General features: G+C 38.7%; 1 protein-coding gene across 1 annotated transcript in view; it reads right to left on the bottom strand.

The window, feature by feature from the left end:
• ELL (elongation factor for RNA polymerase II) overlaps window positions 1–20,838 on the bottom strand; it is a 142,998-nt gene extending 122,160 nt beyond the window's left edge. The window contains exon 1 of the mRNA XM_074204751.1: window positions 20,686–20,838. Within this exon, the coding sequence (XP_074060852.1) occupies window positions 20,686–20,820 (135 nt within the window). The 5' untranslated portion in view covers window positions 20,821–20,838. The remainder of the gene's footprint in view (window positions 1–20,685) is intronic.
• Between the last annotated feature and the right edge of the window lie 275 nt (window positions 20,839–21,113).

Here is a 21,113-nt window from a genome sequence, read left to right as displayed (position 1 = left end):
TGAATCCCTTTCTCAAGCTCACAGGCTGAAACCCTCTAGGCAAATCAAAAAAATAAGGATAATACAATCAGTGGCACTTCCTTCACAGGCTATTTTGCAAGATAAACTAAGACTTAAATCAAGGTCTCTACAAACTTTAAAGTTCTATATAAATATAAATTTTGCTATATCTAACATAATCTCTTTGAGGTTAAGGACGATTTTGTTAGTTGTTGAATCATGAGTGCCTTGCCCTTAATACTAACTTAAAAAATGTCTTCTGAATTTTACTGATGAAGCATCTAAGGCCCAGGGAGAAGTGACTTCAGGCTACTACATACCAAGCAAGCACTGTAATAAAGATGGGGACAAATACAAAGAAGAATTGAAGACAGCCTCCAACTCTCAAGGAGCTCACAATCTATTTGGACAGACAACACATAAACAACTCTACACAAAGAAATCATTGACAGAATAAACTGGAGATAAGCATTAGCACAGAGGGGGAATCAGAAAAGACTGCTAGTAGAAGGTGGGATCTTCAGGAGAACTTGCTGTCTGGAGGGAGAACAGGCTGAGAAGATGGAAAGAAACTGATTACCTTGTGAAAAGAAGGCGGGGAGAAAGAGGGAGAGGCTTAAGAAAACTGTAGGAGACTACTAGCTAGGCTGAATGGAAAACAGAAAATTTTGTATTTGATCCTGGAGGTAATAAGGAGACACTGAAGTTTATTAAAAGTGGGGAGGAGGCTAACGTGTTCAGATTTGCACTTTAAGAAGATCAAATTTACTACAGAGATGAATTTGAAATGGGGAGAAACTGGTGGCCAGCAGCCGCACCCAGAAATGACAAGGGTCGGCACCAAGATGGAGGCAGTGTTAGAGGACACAAGGGGCATGAGAGAAGGGTATGAGAGTAGGGAGCTAAGGATGACAGTAAGACTGCAAGTCTGGATAACCAAAAACACAGCTATAGCATCAGTAGTCAGAGGTATGGAAGGAAGAAGCACTGAAGGAAAAGATAGAGGCCAAATGATATGGAGGATTCAGGTAGAGATGTGGAAGAGAGTCATTAAGGAAGAACGCAGAACGATGGAAAAAGAGTAAATAGGTAATTTGCATGGAAGTTTAAGTTGTATGAAGGGGAATGATTGAGAAATAAATTGAGAAAGGACTAGAGTCAGTGTTGCAGGCTAAGTAACTTGATTTTTATTTTATAGCCAATAAAGTTGTTCCTTGAGTAGGGGAAAGTCAACAAAGAAACAAACAAACAAACAAAAAAAGATTACCCAGGGAAAAAAAAAACTGTTTATAGGGTAGATTGGAATATAGAGGTAAAAGACATTAGAGAGAATAAGCACGCGGAGGACTGAAAAAAAGGGAATGAATGTAAGGGATTTTGCAAAGGTTGGACAGAGAGGTCTTGGTGACTAACTGGATATGATGGATATGGAAGTAAAGATGACTCAGAGGCCAGGGTGACCTGGCCAAGGGGGGTGGGGAAGGGAGAGGGAACATGACAAAATTATCAAAAATGGGAAAGAAGGAAACTGGTTTTGGTAACAAGGGAGGTTAAGATCAGTTTTAGACATACTAAATTCAGGGTGCAAGAGATGGACTACTAAATAAATCCATGGTGGGGGTGGGAGTGATGTAAAACACAAGATGGTATACAGGAAGTTTTACTTCCCTAAAACTACACTTAAATATGGCCAACTAATTTTATCTGGAACTGATTTCATTTCTTCGGTATGCAAGTGGAAAGATAGCCCTAAATTAAGTTCACGTAGGATTACTATGGAACCAAACTGCATTCTTGAATCCCAGTGTTCTTCATGTCATTTTTCTAAAGAGCATTATTTCTAACAAAATGAACTCTACTTAAGTTAGTTTAATAATATGAATTATTAATAGATAGGAAAAAGAATTACAGAGCCTCAGAATACAACCCTCAGAGGGTCACACTTCAAACGACTTTTTTTTTAATTTTATTTACTTAAGGCAATGAAGTTAAGAGTGACCTGCCCAAGGTCACACAACAAGGCAATTATTAAGTGTCTGAGGGCATAGTTGAACTCAGGTCCTCCTGACTCTAGAATTGATGCTCTAATTACTGAGCCACCTAGCTGCCCCATCAATCAACTTCAGACACCAGGCACCATCTCTGGAAAAGTCAAGCAGTGTCAGGGAATTCTTTGCTAAGGCATTTTTCCCTCTGAGCCTCAGTTTCTTTTATTTTGGGGAAGCTAACACTGTTGAAGTCTTTTCCCCTTGTGCTGAGAAGTATTCTATCTCCCTGAAACACTCACCCATTAATGGCATCTATATTCTGCTCTCTGAAGGCATACAAGACATGATTAATTCCTTCTCAGAAAACAGCCTTTTAAATATTTGAAACATCATATTCCCTCAAGACTTCTTTTCCAGGCTAACCTTCCCAGTTCCTTCAACTGATCTTCACATGACACAGTTTCAAGTTCCCTCTCCTAATCATATTCCCCTAGAATCTTTCTAATTTGTCCATTTGCCTTCTAAATTGTGAAAAAAATAATTTCAATACCTTAATCATTCACTTATTTTACCTCATTTGATCCTTATAGAATCTCTGTGAGGTAGGTAGGGAAGGCATTACCCTCTCCATTTTCATTTAGAAAACTCTTAAGTCAAAGAGGTTAGGTTATTTGACCTATTTTGAACATATAGCTCAGACTAAGCCAATAGGCAAACTCGGTACTTCCAACCCCTGGGTCTTTTTCCATTATCCTCTACTGTTTTAGTTCATTTAGTTCTAAAAAGATTCTGTCCATCATGAAGTGACCCCAAAGCATAAACAGCATTATAATTAGGTTACAGTGTGCTTGGGAAAAAACATGCAGCAGCCAGAGTCAATTGTCAGAAAACACAATCTGGTCAGCAGTCTCCATGGCTTCTTTCTGATTCAAATCTTTTACTTTTTTTTTTCAGATTAAGCATCCATTTCTTTAAAATCAATAGCAGAAACAATTCAAATTCAAAAATCAAAAAGGTACCCCACAAAAAAATAAGAGCATAAATGTAAATTATAAATTATCAGTATGTCCTCTCTTCTATTTATGAGAATTAAAATCAAGCCTTTCAACTTATTCAAGTCAAAATTTTCTTTTCTTCTAAACTTTCTTTTCATCAGACTAATGGATTTTTAAAATGATTTTTTAAAGTGAGAATTGTTCATTTAGATTATGATTCAAATTTAGATTATTCTTCTCTTCTCCCAAGAGAAGCTGATCACCTGAAACCTCATCATTATTCAGACTGACTCAGCACCTTCTCAGAACTCTCTGTGGCCTTTCCCCTCTGACTGGACAGCCCAACAATAAACTCCTTCAGAACTCAAGGGTAACTCCATTTTCCCTCAGCAGCTCAACTTAGTTTCCATTCCCAGAAACAACATAATCCAGCTCTGGGTACCAGATGATTCCATCCCAGCTGATCAATTTCCTTTTATGTTTAGATAGCAAGCTTCTTGAGGGCAAGCACTATCTTTCTTTTTCCTTATTTGCACATAGCAGGAATTCAATAAATTTGAGTTGAATTGAACTTAATAAACTGAACTGAATTGAGAGAACTGTATCTCCTAGGTGCAGCACTAGGAGAATTATGCAACTATTTCTATTTTTATTTATACTAAATTAGACTATGCCAACTTTGTGCTCCCAGGGATCTCCCCGGTATCATACTAGACAGTCTTCCCTCATTTTACAGGACTGATGCACTCCTTCTAAGAGGGTGACCAATATAGGAAAACAAATACCCAAGTCAGAGTCTACTTTCTGCTACCTGTATCACCTTGGGCAAGTGATAAACCCAGAACCTCAGTTTTTTCATGAGATGATCTCTAAGGTTACTTCTAGTTCTAAATATATAATTCTATACAAATGGAATTTATGCAAATTGAGTCACACTTTAAAATGTGTTGGGGAGGAACTCTACAAAATTTCTGCAAATGAACAAATGATTTTTAGTTTTTATATAGCATGTTTTCTAAAAATACTATATATTTGTATTGTTCCAATTAATAATAAATTTCATTCATAATGCATTCAAATTTTATGAATCTTTCCTTAGTAACCCCATTTTACAAACATGTAAACTGAGGTATGCAGAAGAAAAATTACCTCCTGATGTCCCATAGCTAATAAGTGTCAAGAGTCAGCAATCACAGCATGGCTGTTTTTGATCCACTAAAGAGATACTACAGACAAAACAGGCTAGTTTACAAAGCAGTATAAAACATTTTGCATTCATTTCATTGGATTCTCACAAACTCTCCTCAAGAAGGTGAAGCAGAGATTATTGTTCCATTTAGAAATTAAAAATCCAGATTCAGAGAGGTAAAGCAAATTACCCAAGGCTACAATGCTAACAGGACCATGACTTCATTTCCAATTCCAAATCAAATGCTCTTTCCAACATAGGATTGGCACATTTTATTAAATTATTTAGTCAAAACAAGAATATTTTCCTAAAATACAAGTCTGACCACATCACCCCCTGTTCAAAAAATTAAAGTACCCTCCCCTATTACTTCTAGGATCAAATATAAAATTCTCTGAGTTCTCAAAGGAAAAATTGCAAACTACTGACAATCATATGAAAGAATGCTCCAATTACCTAATAAGAGAATTACAAATAAAAGCAACCCTAGGTTTTCAGTTTATACCTGGCAAACTGGGAAAGACAGAAACAGTCAATGTTGGAGGGATTATAAAAAGCCAAGAATCCTAATGCATTATAGGTGGAATTGAGAACTGGTTCAACTGGCACATTCTAAAATGAAATTTGCAATTGTGCAAAAAAAAAAATATGACTAAAATGTTCATAATACTATGACCTTGAAATACTGTTTGGCTTATACTCCAAGGAAGTCAATGACTAAAAGGTTCCATCATGACAGCAAAATATTCCTTGCAGCATTTTTTGTGACAGCAAAGTGGAAAAAAGTAGATGCTCATAAATTGGGGAAAGGTTAAATGAATTGTTATACATGAATATAATGGAATATTATTGTGTTGAAAGAAATTATGAGCATAATGAATACAGACATTCACAGCAAGAACTGTGAGAACTGATATAGAACAAAACAGTTAAGAATATGATATTCACACAGTGCCTACAGCAAAGTAAATGGGAATAATTAAAAACAAAATGTAAAAATTACAAACTTGGTCACAAAACAGACATGAAAAAAAAAACATTCTACTCACTCCTTTACAGGAATAAAGGAAAGGGAGAAATCTTGCACATAATATCAAATATTTTAGAAATATACTTTGATTTTGCTTTTGCTTTTTCATTTCTTAAATAATTCTTTATTATAAGAGACACTCTCTGAAAGTATAGAAGAAAAGTTATACAGGGGAAATTGGGGGGAATAAAAACATGCCATAGCATGTTTTAATAGTAATAAAAAAAAAATCTATTGGGGTGGCTAGGTGGCATACCGGCCCTGGAGTCAGGAGTACCTGGGTTCAAATCTGGTCTCAGACACTTAATAATTACCTAGCTGTGTGGCCTTGGGCAAGCCACTTAACCCCATTTGCCTTGCCAAAAAAAAAAAAAACCTTAAAAAAAATCTATTAAAATAAAAATCCTCTATCTGACATTTAAAGACTATCACAACCCAGACCTATACACCCTAATAGCAACATGGGGGTAATGATCAACCTTAACGGACTTGCTCATTTCATCAGTACAATAATCAGGGACAATTTTAGGGTATTTGCAACAGAGAATACCATCTGTATCCAAAGGAAAGAACTGTAGAGTTTAAACAAAGACCAAAGATTACTATCTTCAATTTTTTAAAAAAGATGCCTTATGTACAATATAACTTTGCTCTAATATTTTATTTCTTCCTCAAGGGTATTTTTTTTCCTCTCAACACATTCAATTTTTATCAGATTGCCTTCTATGGGGGAGGTGGAGAAAGGAAAGTGGGAAAAAAATTGTAAAATTCAAAACCTCACCAAAAAAAAAAAAGATAGCTATCACAACTCAGACCCTTCCTACCTTACTTTTTTGTAGTCTTCTTCCATTTCATTCACTTTTTTATTTCCAGCCACTAGTTTCCCTAGCTATCCTTGGGACTCAGTTTAAATCCTACCTTCTGCAAAAGACCTTTCTCCCACCAATATTCCTTCCTATTCACACTACCTATCTTGTATAATTATTGCTGACTAACTTTGCCATTAGAATGTGAACTCCTGGAAAGCAGGCCTTGAGTTTTTGCCTTTCTCTGTATTCCTAGCACTTAGTACAGTAAACAGCAGAAAAAGTCCTAAATAAATGTTTTTTGAAAGTCACAGGACATGAATAGGATGGACATTATTGGGCTACAAGACATAATACAGGGGATGGTTTCAGAGAAATCTGGAAAACTTGTACAAGCCTAGTGAAGTGAGCAGTGACAATATAGTCAAGACGAACAACTTTAAAAAAAATTAGGCTGATCAGCATAATGGCCCACTTCCATTCCACAGGATTAATAATGAAACACCTACCTCCTGAGAGAGAAGAGTGCCAAAGCAGGTCTTTCATATGCCAACACAGAAATTTGTTTTGGTTGACTATTGTTGTTTTGTTGTTACATCATTTCAGCTGTGTCTGATTCTTCATGATCCCATTTTAAATTTTCACAACAAAGAGTTTGCCATTTTTCTTCTCTAGCTCATTTTGCAGATAAGGAAACTGAGGCAATCAAGGTGAAGTGACTTGCCCAAGGTTCCACAGCTAGTGTCTGAAGCCAGATCTGAATCCAGGAAGATGAATCTTCCTGACTCCAAGCACTGCACCACCCAACTGCCTTGATTTTACTGTATGTTTGTAAAGGAGTTTTTGTTTTTTTATCTCATTCTCATTTGAAGAATGGAAGATTGTAGTAACAAGAAACAAAAGTAGATTTTTTTCTGACTAAACAAAATTAAAATATAGCTTTAAAAATTAAATAAATACTTGCTGGTTGACTTGTTATCTATTGAAACTTCTTAAAACCTACCTTTCCAAGCAGAACTCATAGGAAAAAAAACAGTTTCTCTCACCAGAAAGTACATTTGCTCTTAGTATGGAAATGGGTAAACTACTTTAGGTAGTAACAATATCATCTCATGTTCAAATTTCTGCAAGCTAGAGCAGAAATTCAAAAGCAAAGGGTAAATAGCTGAACTTTATTGAAACCAGAGGTAGATTAAATGACTAGTAATCTCTCTTGCTAATTAGAGAAATTCCTCTTATCACCAGACTTTTTTCCTCCAAAAGCCAAACAAAATGAGAAGTCATTGAACAGACTTGGAAAGAAAGAACTCCAATATGTAGAAAAATTGTGGTGTCAGAATCTACTCCAGAGTAAGAGCAGATCTTAGAAGGATGGGATACTAACTCAAAATGATCCAAAATCCTCTGAAATGGGAGTGACATTTCAAAAGGAAATCACTCCCCTAACATCAGATGAAAAGGCCAGCAGGCATCAGATAACACTGCTCCTGGGCCAGCAAAGGACAGAGAAAAGCAAAAAGGAAATGAGGAGGTAAGAATATTCATTGCTTTAAGCAGGAAATTTAGATAAACAAAAAGCCCAAGTCATCTCCTAAACTGTAGGTCATTACAGTTAAATGGGCAAGGCACTTGGTTCTAGCCAAAGGTGGCACAAATACATCTTAAAAAATTAATTCCTCCTTACCCAAAGGGCTTATACATACTCTTTGGGCTAGCAATCTCTACTAGCTCTGTATCCCAAGAGATCAAAGGAAAAGGAACAGGAGCTATTTGTACAAAAATATTTATAGCAACTCTTTTAGTGGTGGCAAAGAAGTGGAATTTGAAGGAATACCCATCCATTGGGGAATGGCTGAATATAAATTGTAGAATGTGATTGTGACAGAATACTATTATACTATAAGACATGATGAGCAAGATGATCTCAGAAAAACCTGGAAATACTTGTATGAACTGATGAAAACTGAAATGAACAGAACCAAAACACTGTATATAATAACAGTAATACTGTAACAATGATCAACACTGAATGATTAGCTGTTCTCCCAAATACAATGAACCAAGACAATTCTGAAGGACTTGCGATGAAAAACACTATCCACCTTCAGAGAAAGAAAGAACTGAGAGAATCTGAATGCTGATTCAAAGTTATTTTTTTTAATTTCATTTTTCTTGGGGGGTTTTGGCTGTGTTTTCTTTTACAACATGACTAATATGGAAATATGTTTTACATGACTTCATATATTATCACCTATATCAAATTGTTTGCCTTCTCAATAAGGGGGTAGGTTAGGGAGAAAGGGAAAGACTTTGGAACTCCACATTTTAAAAAAACAAATGTTAAAATTTATTTTTACAAGTTATTGAAGAAAAAATATTAGACAAAAAAGAATGTTAAAAAATAGAACAAAACAAAACAACTCCTCAAAAAGTATAAAATAAAATAAAAAGTGTTCCCCAGAGAGGCTGGGGGGGGGGGGGGAAGCATATAAAGCATTTATGGAAAAAAATGTTAAAAATGAACTGATTTCTATCATATTCCACAGTCATATTAACAATAATAACATAGAATTTACTATGTATCAAGCATTATTAATTAATTTATTTTCACAACAAACCCTAGGAGAAAGGTGTTATTTCTATGCACATTTTATAGTTGGGGTAACTCAGGTCGACAAAGAATGAAATGACTTGCTCACAATCACTCTGCTAGGGAGTGTCTGAGGCCAGATTTGAACAGGATCAATACTATATCCACTGTGCTACCTAGTTGTTGAAGGGAAAAGGACTAAAACTTCTATCTTACAAACTAATCATGAGGCTCAAAAAAGAAAATGTAATTAAAGAATTTTGTACCTGTAAATAATACGTATGAAGGGTCACAGTATATCTTTCATAATCAGCTTTATCCTCCATTTTTCTATAGATCTAGATTTGTCAGTTCACCCACAATTATCCAGTGATTCCCTCAAACCCAAAATAAAATCCAGGCACTTTTACCTAACCTTTAATTTCCCCCCCATAATTTGACCCTGTCCCCTTGCCCTCATCTCAATTCAACAACCCTCAGGGAAACTGTTCTTCTCTACCTCTTCAGAATGTACTCATTCTTCCCATTAATTCCTCTTGCTTCTGAAATCCAAGACAACTGCAAGTGGGACTCAGAATTCAATAAATTTAAGTTTTTTAGGGGTCAATTAATTATTTGACCATGAATAATGTCATAAATATCCAAATGGCCCTTGGCAGAAAAAAAGGTTCCCCATCCCTGCTTTAAAAACATCAATTTAAATTTACCTCCTTCAAATGATCTTCTCTGACCCATTCAAGTTATGATCTTTTCTCCCTGAAACATCACTTAGCATTCTGCCTGCACTTCTCCATACTAATCATGATCTATTTTGTATATGTCAAATCCTCTACCAGGTTCATGAGGGCAAGGCCATAATATATCTTTTCAAGTCATAGAATCCCAGTTAATATCACACAACATCAAACATTGTATAGAAAACATATGATTATGCATAATTTTATCAGAGTATGATTTTCTACTTCATAAAACTTATTATCTGGAAACATACCAGAAAACATTTGAATTGCTCATGAAATGCATTTCATAACTCCTAGGTGATATAGAGCAGAGAATATTGGTCCTGGATCAGGAAAACCAGAGTTCAAATCCTGCCTCAGGAACTTAATAATTGTGTATTTCATTCCTCTCCTAACTCTACTTCTGATTCTCCAGACTTTATCACCCATGCCTCAGCTGCCTTCTCTCACTGGTTAGTTCCTCCTTGGGCTTTCCATTTTTGAAAGGTACCTGTGATTCCCTAGACTGAACTGTGAAAACAGCAGAAAGTCGATAGAAGCTAGAGCTAGACATAATCCCCCAGAAGCGACCAAAATTCAACATTAACATAAAAAGAAGGGGTAGGTAGGTGGCAGAGTGAATAGAGCACTGGCCCTGGAGTCAGGAGGACCTGAGTTCAAACCTCATTGCCTTGGGGAAAAAAAAAATATAAAAAAGAGGCTGAAAGATTGAGTAAATAAAAAAGAGCCCAACCATAAAAAGCTACTATGGTGAGAGCTCAGAACACAAGTATAGAATAAGACAATTCATGAAAACAACCATAAAGCAAAGTCTAAAAAAAAAAAAATGTAGACTGGACACAAACACAGCAAGAATTCTTAGAAGGGGTGGGATAAAAAAAGCAAAAAAAAAGGTTTTTTAATCCAATAAAAGAAAAAAATGGGAAAAGAAGAGCTAAGCAAGAAAGTTTTGAAAAGAGAGGTAAATACTTTTGTAAAAAAAGGGGCACAAAACATTTCTAAAGGCAATTACTCCTTAACTTTTTCAATGCTGATAATTTTTTCCCTTTCATTCCAGTGCTGAATATTTTGTGCCAAATTTGGCCCAAAATACAAATTTCACAAAGCATAAATTATAGTTGCAGTTTTTGTTAGTTCTTACCTATCCTTTAAATGAACCTAAAAAACAACTAAATAATAAAACTTAGAGAAAACATGTATTTTTTCAACATAACATGCTCCCATACTAAAAGAGTTAATGACTTGGATTCATCAAATGAGTCCTAGAAAAATCAAGAAATAATAAAATAAAGCCAAAAGACTGAAAGGGAATATCTTTAAAATAGAATATATTCTAAGTTATTTGCAACTTACAGTGATAGCTATTAAATTTTGTGTGACCCTGCATGTGATTCCATGTCTGAATTCTTTCTTTATTCCTACTTGCAGTATCTGCTACTTGACCTGGGTGTTCTGGCCAGGGTCACTCAAGAACTTAGGGGAAGAATCAGAATTAAATGTAATATCTGTCTCCCAATTCAAATCTCTTCAATTCTCTCACAAAAAGCATTTATTTAGTATCTACTTATGTGTCAGGCTGTGCTAGATGCTGGTAATACAAAGAAAAAGGAAAAGTTCCCATCCTGAAGGAACTTATCTTCTACTGAAAGAAAATACTATATAAAAATTCATATCAAATTTGAGAGAAAGAAATGGTTAACAACTGGAGCGGACCAAGAACTGTCATAGAATATGACCCTTGAAGTGAGACACAAATGATTATTTACTATACTAAGTTATGCTTCAGGAATATAACTTGACATATTAAATCTGAAATTCTATAATAAAGCTCTTTAACAGACCAGGGTACCACTCAATTAATGCTATGAAATGATATATGAGACCCAACAGGTTTGCAGAGCCTCAGAACAAAATAGTCGCTATTAGAAATGTATTTCTCGGGGCAGCTAGGTGGCGCAGTGGATAGAGCACTGGCCTTGGAGTCAGGAGTACCTGAGTTCAAATTCGACCACAGACACTTCATAAATATCTAGCTGTGTGGCCTTTGGCAAGCCACTTAACCCCATTTGCCTTGCAAAAAAAAAAAAAAATGTATTTCTCTTCTTTTAAAAAAAAAAGAATATCAGATGCTGTATTGTCAGAGGGTCTTCCCAAAACTTTCTTGAAGGAGAAATCTATGCATTAATGTAATACTTAATCTGAAGGTTAAAAACAAAGTTTTCTGATCTTCAGAAATTTTAACAAAACAAAATTTGATTCCAAAACCTATGTACAGAAATACGCCAAATCAGTCCTAGAGACCAAGGCAGTGTATAGTATGTTAAGTTCTAGCCTCCTTTTGGAAGAGATAGGACAAGGTGCTAAAATCAGAAAATGGTGTTGAGAATCATGCTATAAGTTGATCAAGTTAAAGGAATTAGCCTGCTGGAGAAAAGGAAGGTGGGGAAGGGACAGGGACTTCCAGATCCAGGAATCTGAACTGTCTTCAAACACCTATGGGATAATCATGAAGAAGAAGCAAAGTGACTTTTAATTTTGGCCCCAAAGGTAAGAATCGGAAACAAAGAGCAATTGACAAAACTGAAGATAAGAAGTCACTTAAGAAGGAAATTCATAATAATCACAAAAATCAACAATAAAACAAGCTGCTTAGTTAATTTCCCAATCACTATTCATCTCAAAGAAGAGGTTCAATGAATACTGTTCAAGGAAAGAGTGATGGAAGGAGCTTAAGTAAACTGAGATATACAGTCTAATCTTGCCTCCCCAAATTACAAGCTGTGTGATCCATGAGCTAGTCACTTTAACCTCTTGGAACTCTATAAAAAAAAAAAATCACATTAAAATTTGTTGTTCTACCAACTTAAAGAGGGGAGATATATTTAAAAGCAATGTAAAATGTCAGTTATGTTGCAGAAAGGATTTATGTTTCAGATTGGACTAGAATACTTTCACTGGTTATTCCCAACTCATAAGAGTTCATGACTTTAAATGTCTTAGTTTAATTCAGTGTTCATTTTAAAAGTCTGTACTCATTCTAGTTATTACTGGAAAAAGCAAAAACTGAATGAAAAATTAAAACCCACAGTTAATGGAGATTGTTCTTTCAACCTGGTCCCCATGAATATGAACACAACCCATCAAAAGATCTATTAAGAACCTTGCTCTGACCAGATTGAGCAGCTGGTGTGAATCCAAGTTTTACCTGGGCTTGCCCAAAGTACTCTCCTTGTGTGTGATTAGCCAGCAGAACCAGAAAACCAGCCAAAATGTAGTTCTCTCCCATGGATTAGCTGGCACAAATTAGTATTATAGTGACGCATATAATCTTTTTTCCCTTCCCCTTTTACAAATGTACACCAACAGTAGAGAGGTTAAGATAATTTTTCTGAACTATTAACAGTTGATATTCCTGTTTATCTCTTCCCTCCAATACAGGGGTAGGAAGAAAGCCCATGAACTTGGTTTTTAAAAATATTTTTAATAATTGTATTTAAGTAGAATTGGTTTCCTTTGTAATACTATGTTTTGAATTTGATACATTTTAGAAGCAAGAGTCTAGGTTCACAAGCTTCACTGAACTGTCAATGAGATCAGGACCCAAAAAAGGCTAAGACCTCCTGGCTCTAACAAATAAAATTTGAATGCATATAGGATTCTGTGTTTAAAATTCAGTCTCATATACCACACTTGAGAAACTTTTTAACACCCAAATCAGGGAAAGTGTATAAGAGATATCTGGGTATTTGTTTTATACTCCTACTAGACTTTTAACTTCCATCATGGAAACAAAAAGGTCTTAAATAAATTCGATCTTCCCTGCACCAAACAAATAGAGGGTATATAAATGTTTGCTGAATGAAGGATTCTTTAATAACAGCTCACATTTATATATATATATATATATATATATATATATATATATATATATAATGCTTTCTAGTTTAACAAAACGTTTCTTCACAACAACCCTGTGAGACAGAGTATTAAGTACTATAATCACCACTTTACAAAGGCATAAATAAGCTGATCTGACCAAACTCACGTGGCTAGAGTCAGGACTGGAGTTCCAGATCTTCTGATTTCTTTTTTTAATTACATTGCATTGCTTCTTCTATTAAAAGAAACTCAATGTTTGTATAAACTCTACTTCCCCACAAACAAGGAAGAGAGGAAAAGCCCCAGATGGTAGTCAGAAGACCCAAGTTTGAGATTCTACCTCCTGTTAGTCATTTGGCCTGTCAATCTACACCTTGAAAAGCCAAAATTTTCTCATCTGTAAAATGGGGATACCACATCACCTATATCATAAGGCTGTTGTGAGGAAAGGACTTTAAAACAATATAGCAATTAGATTTATAACTACTGAAAGAATGTTACAAGCTACTAATGATACCTTTTCTATCTTAACCTACAAGTCCAAAATTTTCATGAACTTTTGTGAAAAAAGGCACTGTTCTTTCAAGAGTGCTTGAAATGAGCTCCCCATTATGATGACTTGTATGAATCAGTCAATAGCAAGCTAAATTTCAACTTGGCTGGAGATGGGGAAGCCATTTAAGATATAATTAGCATCAAAGCAAAGTGTGATACAACTATTTAAGACAGTTTTTCCTCCAATATTTTTATTCAGTAAAGAAGCAGATACTCTAGGCTATTTTATCTGGATACAAGATATTTTTTTAAAAGTAAAATGACAAAATAACCAAACTCTTAAATGCACTAGTGGGCCACTAAATATATAGTACCATATATACGTTTTTCCTCTTAAAATATTCATTTGTGAGTGATGTTTTATTCCCAATGCAACTATAAATCACTATAGATGTATATTATACTATTTCTTCTCTTGTAATTTATGCAAATTTTAATAATATTAGGATGTGAAAGAAATTATATTCTCTTTAAAAAAGCAAAGGGATGTTTCATTCTTAAGGCCCAATATTAAATATCAGAAAGGAACTTTTCAAATACTGCCAACTTCAAATCAATTTTTCCATCAACATGACTGAATTTTAGCAATCAAATATTTTTTGCATTTTCTGCTACTAAATTCAAAGGGGAAAAACAGCAGACAACACAGAAGATACCTGTTCTCTCAATGTCCAAACTATCTTGTTCCATCTCTAAAAAATCATTCACCAATGTCACAATCTATAGTGAAAGCAAAACTGCTTCAAGAACAACAAACTATGGAAAGACTAAGAATCAAAAAGAGAAAGTTCAATGTTGATTAAACACAAATATCTCAATAATAAACCCTACTGCAAACTTCCCTCTAGGATCACAGTGACTTAATCAGTACTTCTCTCTCATACAAAGAGCTCACCTTCCTGAAAAACCTCAGACCCACAGCTTTCAGGTACTTAATCTGATATAATGATTTGTAACACATTGCTTTCAAATACCCATTTTGAAACACAGTTTTCAGAATGCCCTAGAATATCTATACAGGAAAACAATTTGTTTTACACAAAATAATTGTAAAATATCAGTTAAATTCAAAGAGAAAATATGATACAGTAGAAAGAGGACTAAACTGAGAGAAGAGTCCTGGGTCCAAGTCTGGATTCCTCTACTTTTCTAGTAATAGGATCCTCTCTCTAGCCTTTATCTCAGTTAATCTGCAAAATGAAGGTGATAATTACACCAAGACATCAAGGGGAAAGAACTAAAAAGTACTGAACAAATGTGAGTTTTATTTCAATCAATACACTCTTCAAATGGATCTGTGATCTCATAGATTTACAAGTTCCCTTCAACTGTATGTCTTACTACCAGACATTTGTCATGGTATCCCAAAATTTTGCACAATATACTGAAAAGCCTTCCTTGATTTCAATAAAAATCTTCCACTTAAGTCTTCCTCCATTGTCTCAGCATGATATGGCGTGGATTCTCAGTTCTCAAAGATCATGCCAACACAATGCGAGCTTGGAAAGGTCCTATCCATGCTACAAAGGCAATAAGTACACACATCAATGACAAACATCTGTGTCTGTGTGTCATCAGAAGACAAACCAGGTCTGGAAAACTTCATCACTAGAGGAGTTAGCCACCATAAGGTACTAGGACCACACAAGTACCAGGGCTAGATGGCACAGTGGGGAGAGTGCCAGCCCTGAAGTCAGGAGGATCTGAATTTGAATCTGGCCTCAGAAACTAGCTGTGTGACACTGGGCAAGTCACTTATCCCTAACTGCCTTGCATCCAGGACCATCTCTGGTGGTCCTGATTCATATCTGATCATTGATCCAGATGGCTCTGGAGGAGAAAGTGAGACTCAGCACAGTGCTACCCTCACTCAAATACAATTCAAGTGCACATCATAGCATCACCTCCCTGACATCATGGTCTTCAAGGACTAAGGACAATCATCAGTGGGACCAAATACCTTACAGAGACTATCTATCTAGGAGTGAAGGGGTACAAAAGAACCCAAATCAAATAAGTTATTCCACTAAAGCATTAAGAAACAGGATGTAGCCATTAATACATGCCCCTTAGCTGCATTCCATGATCTTAAAGAATAAAAATAAGAATGGATGTTTCTATAGCTAAGCGTCTGAAACTTCTAAACTTTGCAATGTCAACAAGACTGTATTCTTCAGCTTTTTAAGTAGAAAAATCCCAGAATACGTTGTCATAGCTCTGTATTCTGTAACTCAGACTCTTTCACAGATACAGTTGAAGCCTCCATATATTTTAGTTCAAATAATACCACTCAGCTAAAAAAGTAGTAGGCACACTTAACTTTACAATTCAAGAGTCAAGAGAATTTAGGAAGTAAATATGGGACTGCACCATCACTGCCAGGCTGAGTCCCTCATTTCATCGGCAACAACATTCAGAAGGTAAAAGGTATGCACAATAACGTTCAATGAAGAAGAACAAAAAAGCTAACCGAGCTTACTGGGGCATCAACGAGTGGGAGACAAATGGAGGCTAATTTAGGATTTCCCTGCCTGTGCCCTAGTTGACTTATGCAGCAGGCCCACACACTTTAGGAGAACAGATCAGACTCTGAAACCACTAACCAAACTAATTCCCAGAACATTCATTCAACAAATATTTACTGAATGCCTTTTATGGGTAACACATCAGCTGGTTTTTGATTTGTTTTTTTTTTAGTTTGTTTTTGTTAGGGTTGGGAGGGGGAGATACAAAAATGAGTTAACACAGTCCTCAAGGTGCTAAAATCTAGTAAGGGAGAAAGACTTGTACAGAAACTACTCCAGGTAGGAAACAGCTAAGTGACCTATCTGAGCCAGACTACAGGATCCTCTTTTCTTTTATTTATTTAAGGCTTGGTTTTTTGGGGTTTTTTGCAAGGAAATGGGGTTAAGTGGCTTGCCCAGGGCCACACAGCTAGGTAATTATTAAGTGTCTGAGGTCGCATTTGAACTCAGGTCCTCCTGACTCCAGGGTGGGGTGCTCTATCCACTGCACCACTTAGCTGCCCCAGGGTCCTCTTTTCTTAAAAAGTGGCATAAGGGGGCAGTTAGGTGGCACAGTGGATAGAGCACTGGCCCTGGATTCAGAGTACCTGAGTTCAAATTCCACCTCAGACACTTAATAATTACCTAGCTGTGTTTCCTTGGGCAAGTCACTTAACCCCATTTGCCTTGCAAAAAAAACAAACAAAAAAAACAGTCTTCAAATAATCAAATTGTAAAGCAGGATTGATATCAATGGGAACTAAAGAAATTAAGACTGGGAAGAGAAACCTTTTCCCAGTAAGGTGTATAGGAAAGGCATCCTGGAGGAGGCAGCAGTTAGACTGGACCTTGAACTGAAGAAACCTTTATAGTTCATCTCCCCTGCAATTGCCTGATGGGGAAAAATCAGAGCTGATGTTGGCAATGATGTGAAGTATTCAATGAATGATTTAGAACCAAGCATACAGAGAATCAAGCAAAAGACTGAAGTCAACAACTTCAAAACATCTTTTTTGTCATGACTTCAGGCAGAAGTCACCAGGTTCTACTCATTGCACTATGCCAGAATGAAAAAGCAGTGTAGGTAACAAACATTTAAGTGATGAATACAAAGTTTCTACTTGCTTTTCAATTAAGATTGCAATTAATATCCACAAAAATATGTTAAAATGAAACTCAAAGGCTATGCACCTCCATCTCATGTAAGCCAGGTTTGTTTAAAAACAAAAAAAGCAAGTTCACCCACAGGATAGTGTGTGCTGGGCCTGGAGTCAGGGAAGACTAAATTTAAATTTGGATTCAAACTCTTTACTGTGTTCCCCTGTGCTTCCTCATCTATAAAAGGGAGATAATCATGGACCCATTTAATTCTGATAGAGCACGTACTCCTGAATAGCACATAAGAGGGGCTTAATAATACTCCTGAACAGCACATAAGAGGGGCTTAATAATGTCTTTATCTTCTTTCCTCATTTTTGAACATTTGATGAATGAATGCTGGAGCAAGACTCCTCAGCAGCTCTTATACCAGGCAAGGTATGAAATTAAGAATGTGTCCCTATCTGAAATTAATAATAGTCCCTATCTGTGATCAGGGACTAGGAAAAGTGTTCCATATATACATATATGACACTAATGTCATATTCAGTTATGCTGAGTTTTATTTTTTTATCTTTTAGACAGAAATAAATTTTTTCAGTTTTTGCAAGGCAGTGGGGTTAAGTGACTTGCCCAAGGTCATACAGGTAGATAATTATTATGTCTGAGACCAGATTTGAACTCAGGTCACCACTGCTCTATCCCCTGGGCCACCTAGCTGCCCCTAGACAGAAATATTTTTTTAGATTTATTTTTTTTTGCAAGGCAAATGAGGTTAAGTGGCTTGCTCAAGGCCACTAGGTGATTAAGTGTCTGAGGCTAGATTTGAACTCAGATATTCCTGACTCCAGGACAGGTGCTCTATCCATTGCGCCACCTAGCAGCCCTGACAGAAATATTTTTGAAAATGAAAGTAATATAAAGTCCAAAAATATTTAAAAGAACAAATGTTCTAATTTCTCAGAATGCCTAATCAAGACTTCAGAAGGCTGACCATAACAGAGAAAGGCTGTTGACTATTAAAAAAAAAAATAAGGTAGAAGTTATCAGGTAAGGTCAATGTATTTCTCTGCCTTGCTTCACTGTACTTCTATTCAAAGATGGAGAAGAAAGAGTCATTGGGAAGTGAATAATGTAAAAGACAATGGCATTTGTAAAAAAGCAAATGAAATTTCATCTATATAAAATTTCATAAAATAAAATATAATATACAAAATTCAGCACAATCTTTTACAGTCACTTCAAAATGAATTATTTTAAAGAAAACTTCAAAACCATTTTTGAGTCTAGTGACCCTGACACAAAGTTGATAAACAGATTTAAATAAAGTTAAGATACAATATGATAAACCTACAGGACTGCAATTACCTTAACCCTCCAATGAAGATGATCCAGATGATCCAACTTAAGTTATGGGATGTAACCCACACCCTAAATTAAAAATAGTAGCATGACAACATATGGTATATACACAAGCTGGCCATTTCTAATGAGTGAAACAGGTTAGGTGGCCAGGCAACAGCCTCACCCGTACAGCCAGGTTAGGACAATGATGTACAAGCAGTATGTTCGACAAAATTAGGACTTCCTAGTTTCACAAAGCCACAGAACCCTCTTAAGAAGCCTCATAGGGTACTAAGTCCACAGTTTTATTTACATCACCAATGAATTCTCTACAGTTGTTTCTAAGAAAGTTGCCTCAACTGCTGACTAGTTAGAACTTCCTAGGGCACCACCAGCAGATAAGGTTTCGACACCTCATCCACGGAGTGAGCCACTGTCAATGTGGAAAACCATTCAGTGGGACAAAAATCTACTTTTCGGAGAAGGGGTTTTTTTGGGGGGAAGAAGGGGAGTCTAGCAGACAGTTGGAGGAAGGGAGGTAGCACAAATAAGAGCAAAGAAATTTCCCGGCTCACCTGATGGTGTTAAACAAGTCTCCAGCAGGAAAGAAAGCAGCATTCCTTCCCAGTTAGTCTCTACTCACGCTCTCCCCACCCCCTCTCCACCATCACCCCAAAGGCAAAAGCTAAGTAAGCAAAGTATGCCCTTTCTGGTCGGGCAATCAAACCCCTCTGGTAGAGGTGAGGTACCCCTTAAAGAGACACTGGGAACAGGCCATACTCTCGGGTTGAGAATCCCAACTAAGAACTTGGAAGAACATACCCTGGTCGGACGTCTTTAAGGCACGGGACCCCTGAAAGCCAAAGTCTACCTGGTCTCCCTGAGTGAAGAACCTGAAATTCCCTAAGAAGGGAAGTTGGGGGTGGAAGGGAGGTACAGAATTAACTCTGCGAATTTCTACCGGAGGGAGGCAGGCCCAAAGACCAGGAGGCCTACTTAATGAGCTTAAAAACAACCTGAAGTCCAAACCACAGCATTCTCCACCTTGCCTCAAATTCTGGGCAGAAGCCGAAAGTCTAGGAAGAGAGAGAGAAGAGGATTTCTGGTCCTTTACCGAAGGCAAGGGCTGTGTAAAAAGTCACGGAGCTGGAAAGTTGGGTGGGCAAAGGGCAGGGGTTGGGGACCTGGGCTTAGAACAACTCAGAGCTCAGTCGGCGCTCACCTAGCTTCCCTCCAAGATCCCCTCAAATCCCTAAGCGGGGGGCAAGGGACGCCTCCGAAGGCCATCCAGGGGGACCCCAAGGATGAGAAGCGGATTCGATGTCGGGGAAGGGGAAGGAACCACGAACCCAGTGGCCCCACCCACCCTCACCCCACCTCTGCTCAGCTGTGCGCCGCTGCCCCGAAGGGCCATATGGCTGAGGGGGGCCCCCGCCAACCACAGTCCCAGGGCTGAGGCGAATTGGGGGGCCAGGATGGCCCGAGGGGGTGGGCACTGGCCAGAAGCGCCCCTCCAGCTGCCTAAGGGGAGACAGAACCCCCAATCCTGAGGAAGGCGCGGGGGGCCCCGCAGACAAGGGGGTGAGGCGGGGTCCAGGCCGCGGCGGCCCCCCAGAGCGGGGTGGAGACGGGAAGAGAAAGTTCGCGGAGGGCCATATGGCGGGGCCCGGGAGGATCCGCGGCGGGCCCGGCCCCGGCCCCGGCCCCGGCCCCGGCCCCGGCCCCGGCCCCGGCCCCGGCCCGGCCCGGCCCGGACAGCCCCGCGGGGGGAGGGGGAAGCCCCGGGACTGCGGGGGCCCGGAAGGGGCGGGGGGCGCGGGACCCGGCGCGCGCCCGCGGGAGGGGGAGGGGGCCCCGGGGCTCGGCCGAGGCGCCCGGGGGGGCGCGGGGAGCCCGGGACAGCCGAGCCCGGCGGAGGAGACGCCGGGAGCCGCGGCAGCGCCGGCGCCCCGGGCCGCAGTCCTCACCTGGCCGCCGCGGTAGCTCTCGAAGGCCCTCAGAGCGCTGTCGGTGAGCTTCACGTGGAAGACGGACACCTTGCTGCCGTCGCTCACCCGCCCGCAAGACAGCCCGTAGCCCCGAGCTTCCTTCAGCGCCGCCATCTTGCGACCCTCTCCCCCGGGCCGGGCCTCGCGCCTGCGTGCTCGCCGCCCGGCCTCGGCCCCGCCCCTTCCCGGGGGCAGCGTGATTCATTATTCAGGAGGCTCGGCCGGCGCCGAGGTCCCCAGCCCGGCGGCGCGGCTCGGGGGGGGTCGGGGGCGGGGCCTCCTGGCAGGGGGCGGGGCCGCGAGCCGCCCGGGCCCGGGAGCGTCCAATCCGCCTGCGCGTGGGAGCGGAAGCGCCTTGCGGGCAGGCGCCGAGTCCGCGGGAGCGCCCCCCCCCCCAGGGCCTAAGA

Source organism: Macrotis lagotis, chromosome X (genome assembly GCF_037893015.1).
Source record: "Macrotis lagotis isolate mMagLag1 chromosome X, bilby.v1.9.chrom.fasta, whole genome shotgun sequence".
In the NCBI taxonomy this organism is placed as follows: Eukaryota; Metazoa; Chordata; class Mammalia; order Peramelemorphia; family Peramelidae; genus Macrotis; species Macrotis lagotis.
This window is presented reverse-complemented; position numbering and strand designations above follow the sequence as displayed.